General features: G+C 37.9%; 1 protein-coding gene across 4 annotated transcripts in view; it reads right to left on the bottom strand.

Annotated features, from left to right (window-relative positions):
* cog5 (component of oligomeric golgi complex 5) overlaps window positions 1–13,427 on the bottom strand; it is a 114,303-nt gene that overhangs the window by 9,371 nt on the left and 91,505 nt on the right. For all 4 annotated transcript variants that reach the window (XR_011882952.1, XM_072241515.1, XM_072241518.1 and 1 more), the window contains exons 16-19: window positions 12,073–12,135; window positions 10,649–10,752; window positions 5,559–5,790; window positions 3,059–3,135 (exon numbers count right to left, since the gene is read on the bottom strand). Coding sequence is in view for 3 of the 4 variants with exons in the window: in XM_072241515.1 (XP_072097616.1) it covers window positions 3,059–3,135; window positions 5,559–5,790; window positions 10,649–10,752; window positions 12,073–12,135 (476 nt within the window). In the remaining variant the exon portion in view is untranslated. The remainder of the gene's footprint in view (window positions 1–3,058; window positions 3,136–5,558; window positions 5,791–10,648; window positions 10,753–12,072; window positions 12,136–13,427) is intronic.

The raw sequence follows: 13,427 nt of genomic DNA, 5'->3' as shown, positions 1-13,427 counted from the left end.
CTTCTCCTTTGACTATCCTGCTTGTTATTTCTTCAAAGAATTCCAACAGATTTGCCAGGTAAGATTTTCCCTTGAGGAAACCATGCTGACTATGGCCTATTTTTACCATGTGCCTCTAAATACCCTGAGACCTCATCCTTAATAATCAACTCCAACATCTTCCCAACCACTGAGGTCAGACTAATTGGCCTAATGTTGCCTTTCTTCTGCTTTTCTCCCCTCTTGAAGAGTGGAATGACATTTGCAATTTTCCAGTTTTCCGAACTATTCCATAATCTAATGATTCTTGGAAAATCATTCTTAATGCCGCTATGTTCTCTTCAGTCACCTCTTTCAGAATCCTAGGATGTACATCATCTGGTCCAGGTGACTTATCTACCTTCAGACCTTTCAGTTTCCTAAGAACCTTCTCGCTAGGTATGGTAACTTAACACACTTTATGACCCCTGACACATAGAACTTCCGCTATATACTGCTAGAGCCTTCCACGATGAACATCAATGCAAAATACTTGTTCAGTTTATCTGCCATTTCATTCCCATTACTACCTCTCCAGCATCATTTTCCAGCGGTCCAATATCCACTCCTGCCTCTCTTCTACATTTTGTGTAACTGAAGAAACTTTTGGCATCCTCTTCAATATTATTGGCTAGCTTACTTTTGTATTCCATCTTTACCTTCTTAATTACTTTTTAGTTGCTTTCTGCTGCTTTTTAAAAGTTCCCAATCCTCTAATTTTTGCTTTATTATATGCCACCTCATAATTCGATAGGTGTCACTTGCAGCTCATTTGGTTTTGAATGCAAAAGTTGTGGATACTAATCTCACTATAGTGACTTGTACCAATTAACAAAGCTGGTACTTCGATGTAATACTAAGGAAGTACTGCTTTTTGAATGCAGTTTCAAACAAAATCTATCCTTCTATTTACATGCAAGAGTTACCCTAATAATATTTCCACAAAAATATTTTTACTGCTGCCTAGGTCAATTTTTAAACATCCATTGAACATTGATTACCTAGTCATTTTTACCAAGGAATCTTGCCATTCTAGAATGTAGAACAGTACAGCACAGTATAGGACCTATCTTTTAACCTACTCTAAAGAGATTAAGATATGCTGAATTTTTAACTTGCTCTAAGATCAATATAATCTCATAACCAATGGACTCACTTTCAAGGACTCTTCATCTCATGTTCTCAACATTTAATGCTTATTGATTTATTATTATTTCTTTCTTTTTGTACTTTCACAGTTTGTTATCTTTTGTGCACTGGTTGAATGCCCGAGTTGGTGCAGTCTTCCATTAATTCTGTTATTATTCTATAGAGTTATTGAGAATTCCCGTAAGAAAATGAATCTCAGGAACATACATGTACTTTGACAATAAATTTACTTTGAACTTTGAAACTCCTACATAATCCTTTCCTCCATTTTTCTTTCATCCATGTGGCTAGCTAAGAGCTTCTTAAATGTATCTGCCTCTACCATCACCTTGGCAGGGCATTCCACGCACCCACTACTCCCTGTGTAAATAACTTAACTCTGATATTTCTCCTATATTTTCCTCCAGTCACCTTAAAATTATGATCCCTTGTATTAGCTATTTCCGCCCTGGGAAAAAAAGTCTCTGGCTATCCTCACTATCTGTGCCTCATCATCTTGTACACCTCTACCAAGTTTTCTCACATTCTCCTTTGTTCCAAACAGAAAATACCTAGCTTGCTCAACCTACCTCCATAAGACATACCCTCTAGTCCAGGCAGCATCCTGGTAAACAAAAACACGAGGAAATCTGCAGATGCTGGAATTTCAAACAACACACATGAAAGTTGCTGGTGAATGCAGCAGGCCAGGCAGCATCTCTAGGAAGAGGTACAGTCGACGTTTTGGGCCGAGACCCTTCGTCAGGACTAACTGAAAGAATAGATAGGTAAGAGATTTGAAAGTGGGAGGGGGAGATCCGAAATGATAGGAGAAGACGGAGGGGGAGGGATGGAGCTAAGAGCTGGAAAGTTGATTGGCAAAAGGGATATGAGAGGCTGTAATAGTGAGCCTGAGTCAAAATGTGGTCGAAAAGTTGAAGGGCCAAAGAAATTATAGATGGAGAGCAGTGAGAGGCCCTTGAGCTCAATTCCCCCAGCTAATGAAGGCCAATACACCATACGTCTTCTTATCAGCTTGCAACAACTTTGAGGGATCTATGGACATGGATCACCCTGTTCCTCCACACTGTGAAGAATCCTGCCATTAACCCTGTATTGTGTCTTCAAATTCGACCTTCCAAAATAAATCACTTCACACATTAATGGAATGAACTCCTATGTCACTTCTCAGCCCAGCTCTGCATCCTGTCAATGTCTGGTTGCAACCTACAACAACTCTCTACACTTTCCAAAACTTCATCAACTTTCTGTCAAACTGAAGAAGGAAAAAAAAACTTAACAACAAATATTCTGTCAGGAATCATTTTTGTTTAAATTCAATCATCTTAATTCCTTACAATCCACCATTGTTTGCTCTCTGAATGTATTACCACTAGCTTTGTCGAGTGCTCAGGACATTGATTCATGTCTTATTGAAAAAAAATCTCGATTTATTTCATAATCTAGTCCATCTATCTTATCCCAGATCATTCATTGATTATACATGCAGTTTATTTTATTACTAATCAGAGAAACTGAAGCAGTTTTAAAGTCATATATTCTATAGTTTGCCAAGGCATAATTGGACCTCACTGAAAATCCATCCCACTCTCTGAATTCTAACAATACATATAGCACACATGCTGTTTTATGATTAATGTTGTTTGCACAATTCTAGCTAATTTCTAATCACTCCATCAGCACAAAAAATGGTTTTAAAATTTAAATCCCTTTGCAAAATAAAAACTACATATACAGTTTTTTGCAAAGACTATCAAAAAATTACTCAGGTTATAAAATACAAGTGAAAAATTGGGAGTATCACAGACTAAGGAAAGTTATCATAATTGATGCACTTTATCAATGATTTAAGTCTCGCCCAAAATTCATTCTTTATGTGAATGTAACCAACCTGAATGACCTTAATAATCGGTATGATTTTCCTAGATCAGATACTCTTCTGCAAAGTGGTGCCACAGCTAATTCCATCTGTAGTATTGTAAGATAACAGTGTAAGTTCTAACATAACATATCAAATAAAGTAACTGCTTACTTTTATTGAACAGATAACATACATTATCAAACTGGTCTTTTAAAAAACTAAATGGCATAATTTATCTTGAATCTTTGATAAATGTAGACATTAAAAATGTAACATTTACAGAAAGTAGCAAAATAAACTTTAAATTTAAAAATTAAAATTTTATGTACTCTTGACAACTGGAAAATTCTAGAGACGTTTGAAAACTTCCTTAACCAAAACTTTACACTTTTTTTTAAGATAAGCATTACTGGTCAGATACAAAAATTCCATTGATAAAAATAATTAAATTGAACAAAATTCTAAATCTTATTTCATTTTTAAGAATCTATCTCTAAATTTTTCAGCAATTTCCCTTGTAATTTCCTAGGTTTACATTCTGAACACAAGCTCTCCTGCAAAGTATTCATATTAGACCTTGTCAAGCTTCTCAAATGCCTCAAAGTGTACATGATACTCTTGAAATATGGTGATTCCCACATTTGGGAAAGCAAAAGCCTGTATGCACAGCAAGATCTCATATATATAATGGCAAACTTAACCGGCCAATAAATGCCCCCATTCTTTAATAAACCCTCAGTTTACCATCACAAGTGGAAAGTAGTGTATCTGATAAAGTAGCGTTCCCTTTCAACTGCCAGCATAGATTACATGCTGAAAATGCTATGCTTAATCCATAGCATTACACTGATGGATATCTTTTAGACTTAGATTTTTGTTTTAAATGCGTGAATATCATGAGCAAGTCTATGAAGGAAGTTAAATGTTAGTTTAAAATATGTCAAATAAATCAAAGAAATGAAAATGGATAAGTGAAGTTGACTATGTACATCATTAGAATGAGATAACCTACAAGAAACAAAAATGAGGAAGAGATGAAAAGATAAACATAAATGAAAATAGCAGAAATGCACTGAATTATGAATAATTTTGTTTCCAAACAGCACAACTATTTCACAATTGCATTATTTCCCTTAATGTAGGGTACCATTGACTCAAAAAAAATTAAAGCTACAAAACAAGTTATGAAAGTAGAAGCTGAACATGAATGAAAAATAAAGCTACACCCACAAGCTCATTTTTAAAAGGTAAAATTTCTGTAACAGTGCAGAAAATTATGTTAAATTATAAATAGTTAATAAGAGCACAGAACAATTTTGTGGTTTACAATGTCCTTTTCTGTCATAGCAGTTAAATTAAGATCCCTCCGTTTTTAGAGGAACAACATGAGCAAGAAAACCTATCCTCAATACCCTTCATTCTTCCATCTATATGCTAAAATAAATCAGGATTTCCACATCACATTGGTGGGAGCTCTGGGCACCCAGTTTGGCTGCCATGTTTCTAACAACCACAAGTGATTTGGAACTTAGAGATGCAAGGTGTCCTATAAAAATACAAGCAGTTCTTTCTTTGGCAAAGTATGTAACTAAAAATATTTTGACTGCTAAAGAAAATAACCCAGAAAAAATATAAAAGGACGGAAAAGTATCCCAAAGTATGGAGGATGGAACTAAAGTCTAAAGTTGCTAAACGAGAGGGTTAAATAGTATTCTGCAGAAAGATTCAGTGCTGTTCTCAAAGCATGATTTTAGTGTGTAATAGATTTAGATAAGAAAGGGCAATCTGAAGTTGCAAAACAAAATCATGGACATTTTTGCAGACATGATTTCAGCTAAGTGATCACACAATCTATATTTACTCTTCACAACAAAAAGAGTAACATCACAAATAAGTTTTGTTTGGTGGTCTAGACAATAATGCGAAATTGAAAGAAAGAACAGACATTAGGCCTGTTACAGTTGCAAAGGAAAGGATAAAAGAAAAATATATGAGATTTTGGCCGGTTGGTGGCATAGTGGCATCAGCGCCAGACTTCAGAGCAAAGGCTCCTGAGTTTGAACCCAGCCGTCTCTCCAGGCATGCTTTCCAACCGTGCTGAGTTGAGCTCAAGCTAGCAACTCAACCTCATAAAAAAGAAATAGCCTGCTACAGAAATATCAACAGCAAAAAGTTGATGGCCTATGCTTTCTCGTGAATTTAAAAGGCGATTTCCTTTTTTTTTAAATATGAGATTTTGCAGCAGATCTGAGCCGTGTGGAGATCAAACAAGCAATGGATCACCTTGCTTATGACCATTTTGGTGGAGTCCCATCTGGCAAATACAAAGGGTATCAGAATGGGAGACAGTGAATAACATTTCAGAAAGACAATGGAGACATTGTTGAAGAAACACTGGAGATGCTACTTGTCTGAACTACACTCTTCTTTAACTTTGCATTTCTTACATTGAAACACTTCTTTAATTTTCAGATTTCAAAATATAAATCAAGATGGAGGAAACAAAAGCAACAAGGTTGTTAGTTCTTACCTGTGCAAAGTCGGCAGCCAGTCTCATTTTACCTCCCTCACCAAGAGGTCTCAGTAGACTTGCATTACGAATAAATAGTTGAATAGTCCTCTGTGCAATACTTTCTGTACTGTCATATACGAAATCCACACATTCAAAATTTTTAAAGTAGTCACTCATGACTCGTGATATGAAACCTTGCAATTCTTTCATGTAAAGAGAGCATGGCACCTCTGGCTTCCCAGACAAGGACCTGTACGAATTAATGCAAGACATATCTTCATTTCCATTATTCTCCCAGAAGTAAAATAAACAACCTCACATCTATTAAATAGAATCAAAGTATTTTAATAGTACTTTGTAAGGTTCAAATGCATTTTGCTATAAAGATCCCCATTTCATACAAACCTCAATTCATATATTTTATGTCACACAAGACTAGTTAACTAAGTAGTATCATTTTGAGTTCTCATCTAATGCTCCACAACCCATTCCCCCACTGACACACTACTGTTAATGCACAATGTCTTTTTGAATTGGTAGTAGGCCCACTGATTGTTATTCTGTATCTCCCATGTTTGAGCTTTTCTTAGGAAGGCTGTTTTTTTTTTTTTTAGCTCCAATCAGTTTCCTCAGCTACATCATTTGACCCTTCAACAACATTACTGCCAAGCCCCCATACTGTGTTCTCTCCAGCACCATCTCTCATTTTCATAAGGGCTGAGCCAAGCATCACAAGTACATCACTGGCAGTGAAATACTTTAGAATGCCAGAATCTGTCAAGGGCTATGTGATTCTAATTTATTTTCAGATCCTTCCAATGTCTCTTATCATTTTACATCACGGAGAAAGGAAGCCAAACAACTTTTTCTATGTTTAAGCAAGTTTCAAGTTCATTGTTGATGTAAGAAAGAAGAATTAGGGCACTGTATGGATGGAAATTGTAAACATATTTCGATAGAAAAAAACTAGACCAACCAAAAAAGATTATTGAAGAACTGAGTCAGTTTGGTGTTAGTATTGCTGGGCTTCAGGTGGCAAAAGACAATTGGAATTGGTTATTATTGTCACATGTACTGAGATACAGTGAAAAGCTTGTCTTGCATACTGTTCACTCAGTTACAATCATTACCTAATAGATTGAGGCAGAACAAGGCAGAATAATAACATTTCAGAATAAAGCGTAACAGCCACACAGAAATTGCAGTGCAAGCAAACAATAAGGCTGAAGAACATAACGGAGTACATTGTGAGGTCAAAAGTCCAATTTCTCATACTAGGCTCAATTTAATAGGCTCATTACAGTGGGGTGAAAGCCTGGATTTTGTATCTTCTGCCTGGTGGAAGGCGGGAGAAGAGAGGATGTCCAGGGTGGGTGTGGTTTTTGAATATTCTGGCTGCTTTACTGAAGCAGTGAGAAGTATAGACAGAGTCCATGGAGAAGAGAACATGGAGATGGTATTAAACAGGAAATTAGAAATGTGTGCAATAAAGGAACAGCAGTTATAATGGGTGACTTCAATCTACATGTAGATTGGGTGAACCAAATTGGTAAAGGTGCTGAGGAAGAGGATTTCTTGGATTGTATGCGGGATGGTTTTTTGAACCAACATGTCGAGGAACCAACTAGAGAGCAGGCTATTCTGGACTGGGTTTTGAGCAATGAGGAAGGGTTAATTAGCAATCTTGTCGTGAGAGGCCCCTTGGGTAAGAGTGACCATAATATGGTGGAATTCTTCATTAAGATGGAGAGTGACATAGTTAATTCAGAAACAAAGGTTCTGAACTTAAAGAGAAACAAAGGTTCTGAACTTAAAGAGGGGTAATTTTGAAGGTATGAGACGTGAATTAGCTAAGATAGACTGGCAAATGACACTTAAAGGATTGACGGTGGACATGCAATGGCAAGCATTTAAAGGTTGCATGGATGAACTACAACAATTGTTCATCCCAGTTTGGCAAAAGAATAAATCAAGGAAGGTAGTGCACCCGTGGCTAACAAGAGAAATTAGGGATAGTATCAATTCCAAAGAAGAAGCATACAAATTAGCCAGAGAAAGTGGCTCACCTGAGGACTGGGAGAAATTCAGAGTTCAGCAGAGGAGGACAAAGGGCTTAATTAGGAAGGGGAAAAAAGATTATGAGAGAAAACTGGCAGGGAACATAAAAACTGACTGTAAAAGCTTTTATAGATATGTAAAAAGGAAAAGACTGGTAAAGACAAATGTAGGTCCCCTACAGACAGAAACAGGTGAATTGATTATGGGGAGCAAGGACATGGCAGACCAATTGAATAATTACTTTGGTTCTGTCTTCACTAAGGAGGACATAAATAATCTTCCAGAAATAGTAGGGGACAGAGGGTCCAGTGAGATGGAGGAACTGAGCGAAATACATGTTAGTAGGGAAGTGGTGTTAGGTAAATTGAAGGGATTGAAGGCAGATAAATCCCCAGGGCCAGATGGTCTGCATCCTACAGTGCTTAAGGAAGTAGCCCAAGAAATAGTGGATGCATTAGTGATAATTTTTCAAAACTCATTAGATTCTGGACTAGTTCCTGAGGATTGGAGGGTGGCTAATGTAACCCCACTTTTTAAAAAAGGAGGGAGAGAGAAACCGGGGAATTATAGACCAGTTAGCCTAACGTCGGTGGTGGGGAAACTGCTGGAGTCAGTTATCAAAGATGTGATAACAGCACATTTGGAAAGCGGTGAAATGATCGGACAAAGTCAGCATGGATTTGTGAAAGGAAAATCATGTCTGACGAATCTCATAGAATTTTTTGAGGATGTAACTAGTAGAGTGCATAGGGGAGAACCAGTGGATGTGGTATATTTGGATTTTCAAAAGGCTTTTGACAAGGTCCCACACAGGAGATTAGTGTGCAAACTTAAAGCACACGGTATTGGGGGTAAGGTATTGATGTGGATGGAGAATTGGTTAGCAGACAGGAAGCAAAGAGTGGGAATAAACGGGACCTTTTCAGAATGGCAGGCGGTGACTAGTGGGGTACCGCAAGGCTCAGTGCTGGGACCCCAGTTGTTTACAATATATATTAATGACTTGGATGAGGGAATTAAATGCAGCATCTCCAAGTTTGCGGATGACACGAAGCTGGGTGGCAGTGTTAGCTGTGAGGATGCTAAGAGGATGCAGGGTGACTTGGATAGGTTGGGTGAGTGGGCAAATTCATGGCAGATGCAATTTAATGTGGATAAATGTGGATAAATGTGAAGTTATCCACTTTGGTGGCAAAAATAGGAAAACAGATTATTATCTGAATGGTGGCCGATTAGGAAAAGGGGAGGTGCAACGAGACCTGGGTGTCATTATACATCAGTCATTGAAAGTGGGCATGCAGGTACAGCAGGCGGTGAAAAAGGCGAATGGTATGCTGGCATTTATAGCGAGAGGATTCGAGTACAGGAGCAGGGAGGTACTACTGCAGTTGTACAAGGTGTGAGACCACACCTGGAGTATTGTGTGCAGTTTTGGTCCCCTAATCTGAGGAAAGATATCCTTGCCATAGAGGGAGTACAAAGAAGGTTCACCAGATTAATTCCTGGGATGGCAGGACTTTCATATGAAGAAAGACTGGATGAACTGGGCTTGTACTCGTTGGAATTTAGAAGATTGAGGGGGGATCTGATTGAAATGTATAAAATCCTAAAGGGATTGGACAGGCTAGATGCAAAAAGATTGTTCCCGATGTTGGGGAAGTCCAGAACGAGGGGCCACAGTTTGAGGATAAAGGGGAAGCCTTTTAGGACTGAGATTAGGAAAAACTTCTTCACACAGAGAGTGGTGAATCTGTGGAATTCTCTGCCACAGGAAACAGTTGAGGCCAGTTGATTGGCTATATTTAAGAGGGAGTTAGATATGGCCCTTGTGGCTACGGGGATCAGGGGGTATGGAGGGAAGGCTGGGGCGGGGTTCTGAGTTGGATGATCAGCCATGATCATAATAAATGGTGGTGCAGGCTCGAAGGGCCGAATGGCCTACTCCTGCACCTATTTTCTATGTTTCTATGTTTCTAAGAGGCTAGTTTTCATGATGTACTGTATCAACAATTCTCTGCAGCACCTTGCGATCATGTACAAACAGCTGCCCCAAGAGAATATGTGATGGGGGCTCCACCATTACTCGAATCTACCTGGAACTGCATGTTTACAGCCACTAAGCAGGAACATCTTAACTATGATATTGTCAAAAGTTGAATAATGAATTATGCATCTGTATGTGTTTGTTAGGTGAGCAGTTGTGGTATGTAGGTTTAGAACCTAACAACTGGGTATAAAATTGTGTAACACCATTGGGACAAAGTTCAAAGTAAATTTATTATCAAAGTACATATCTGTCGCCATATGTAACCCTGAGATTCATTTTCTTGTGGGCATACTCAATAAATTCATAATAGAATAATCATATCAGAATCAATGAGAGACCGCACCGACTTAGGCATTCAACCAGCATGCAAAAGACAATAAGCTGTGCATATACAAAAAGAAAGAAATAATAATAATAATAATAATAGAAAAATAAGCAATAAATATTGAGAACATGAGATGATGAGTCCCTGAAAGTGAGTCCATTGGTTGTGGGAACATTTCAATGATGGGACAAGTGAAGTTGTATCCTTTGGTTCAAGAGCCTGATGGTTGAGGGGTAATAACTGTTTCTGAACCTGGCAGTAAGTCCTGAGGATCCTGTGACTTCTTCCTGTTGGCAACAGCAAGAAGAGAGCATGTCCTGGATGGTGGGACCCCCTAATGATGGATGCTGCTTTCCTGCGACAACATTTCGTGCAGATGTGCTCAATGGTGGGGAGGGCTTTACCCATGATGGACTGGGCCATATCCACTAGTTTTTGTAGGATTTTCCATTCAAGAACATTTGTGTTTCCATACCAAACTGTGATCCAGCCAGTCAATATACTCTCCACCACACATCTATAGAAATTTGTCAAAGTTTTAGATGACATGCCGAATCTTTGCAAACTCCTAAGGAATTAAAAGGCGAGGTTTTCTACTAAGGGGGAAAAATCAAACTTTGAATCGAGAGGAATCAAATATTAAATTGATTGTGAAATTTTATAATCTGTAATAAATACCCTGCAAAATCTTCTTGGTGCATTGTGATGATAATGGCTTCAACTGAATCTTCCACAGAATTTAGCAGTGGCTGTATTGCACTTCCCATGAGAGCTTGAATTGTCTAAGAAAAAGTTGAAATTTAAATCTAGTCAGTATCATAACAGGTAACATTTTAAACATATGTTTTGTTTAAATTGTTAATTTAGAACACTGAGTGATACATTTCCAGCAGTATAACACTGCTTATTGTACAGCACAAAATTAATTTGCATGTGTTAATTAAAGACAAAGGAAGGTCAGCAGGACAGTAATTTGTTAAGTGAAAACAATGTTTAACTAATCTTACCCGGCTGTTTTACTTTGAAGACCTAGTTAGGTACATTTGAGGAGGGTTTTAAAGTACATCTGAGAGGAGGAGATCACAGTTTGGAGAATTCTGTGAAGAGAATTCTACAGCTTAGGGTCAAGGCATTTGATGCCTGAGCTACCACTGGAGTGGTGGAGCCACTCAGAAGATTGCAAGAGGCCAGCTTCAAAGTGAAGCAAAGAATGACAAAGGCAAAAAGATGTTTCAGTTGAAGGTGTCACATGAAGATGGCAGTTTAGTGCAGAGGGTGAGGTTGATGAGACTACAGCAGTCTTAAAAATGATGGTGAGGATTTTAAAATTGAGATATTGTCAGAGTAGGAGCCAGTATAAATTGGCAAAACCAGCTACAACTGAGGGAAAAGAATGCAAGTTAAAATATGGGCAGCAGAGGTTTGGATGAATATGGGTTAACAAACTGTGGTAGATGAGTCTGGTCAGGAAAGCAATAGAGTAGTTGAAATGAAAGGTAATACGTTGAAATGCGGGTTTCAGCAGCAGATGTACCGGGACTGCAATAGAGCCAAGTGGTATGCCTTTGCAGTACTGGAACAAGTGAAGGAATGAAAATGAGATTCAGTGTCAAAAACAACACCATGGTTGCAAACCATCCAGTTCTGCTTCAGATGGTTTCTCAGGATTGAAGCAGTAACCTTGAGGTTTGCATTTCCCATCTAAACAAACATTATAGTCATCTTCTCAAAAGTTATAACCTTGACCTGCAGTGTAGATCCCCTCCATTGAGATGAACTTCACTATGCCCATTAACTTGTTTCATTACATACTAGATTTATCCAAAGTGATACTGTTAACTGGCCAGGGGCACCTTATAGCATTAAAAGTGCTAATATTTATGTAGAGTTTCTCTGCACAGTCTTTGAATTGACCTCAGTGATTATATTGAAAAAGACAGTACAAACCACTGATAATCCATGTGAATGGAAATTTGATATGGCATCATGGCAATAACAAAGACTTTGTTTTCATTCAAAGGTCCTAATAAGCAGGAAATTTTTAAAAAATAGCCATTTCTATGAATAGAGAAGGTAGAATACTAACAACAGAACCAATTTACCTCCAGTGCTGTCCTAACTGTTTGTTCAACAGCGGAAGGGAAAGAACTCAGGGTAGACAGCATCTGGAAAAGCAAACAACACATACTTACGGCATGTAGAACATCTTGTGGATATCTAAAATCATCTCTCAACTTCCTTTTCTCCAATGAAAGTTAGTTTCTATGCATCATTCATAACTTGGTGTTTGAAATTCCAGTCATCTTTACAATTTTACTCTACATCTCATAGCTAAATTTTCCCAAATGTAATGCCTACAATGCCCAAAGTACTTCACATGTAACACAGATAAAAATGTAACATTTTGAATGACTGATCACTTGTGGCTAAAATATTTACGCAATGAAGAAGACTAGTCACACTAGATTATGTGATTGTCACAAAACAACTATAAGCAAAATTCTTAAAACTTAATTGTGTTCTCCCTATTTGATAATGTCATGTGTTGCAGTGGAAGCCAAATGAAGAAAATAATATATCTTTGATAACCCTTTCACAAAGTTAATCATTAAGCAAGCATTACCTCCTGTATTCAAGTTAAAATGGCAACATTTTGCCTGTTTTTCTCCACTCAGCTCGGTCTAGAAAACAAGAATAGTTTTTGCCTCAAAGTAACGCAGGAATATTCATGAAGCTCCTTGAACTAGTTCACAAACATTGAAAAGTTCAAGTAAAGGGAACCTATGCTTTTCCCATTTCTTTTTAGCCAGTCTTTTGGATCAGTTGCTTCTACTACAGTTCTGTGAAATCAAACTTAACTGGGGAGTTGTGCGCAGGAACCATAGATAGAGGAGGTTAATGGTCAAGCGGTGGATGGACTGAATAAATTTTGGCACTCTCCCAACATATGGTCCTCACTGCCGGTCCAGAAAAATGCAAGTGCTCAGTGGTTTTCTACATACTTCTTTACCTGTTGTGCGTTCTTGGGCCAGCAATGCCCATGCGTCAAAGATCTAATATCTTTTCAAGCAGGTTTTGAGAACGTCCTTTAACAGTTTTCTCAGTCCTGGTAATCACTTGCTATGACAGAGCTCAAAATGATTAACATTAGGCCCTATTCTAGATCCCAGTTTTTACCTTTGTAGCTTAAGGAATTTTAAGCGTATTTCCAAATACATTTCTTCACTGCTCTTAGAGAGTCAGCTTCAGATTCTCACCCCTATTTGCATAAAAATACTTCTCAACTGCCCTCAAATCCATGGCATACATAATCTGTTTTAATAAATCAGCCCAAAGTCTATGTTCCATTCAGTTGAACACGTAGGGCTTTAAACTCCTCAGAGTACGCCAGGTGTGATCATTTTTTAATCCCCAAGTCCTGAAAATGTTTTGGCTCAACTTTGAGCAAAACTTAATA

Source organism: Mobula birostris, chromosome 23 (assembly GCF_030028105.1).
Source record: "Mobula birostris isolate sMobBir1 chromosome 23, sMobBir1.hap1, whole genome shotgun sequence".
NCBI lineage: Eukaryota > Metazoa > Chordata > Chondrichthyes > Myliobatiformes > Myliobatidae > Mobula > Mobula birostris.
Note: the sequence above shows the minus strand (reverse complement) of the source record. Positions and strands in the feature narration are given on the sequence as shown.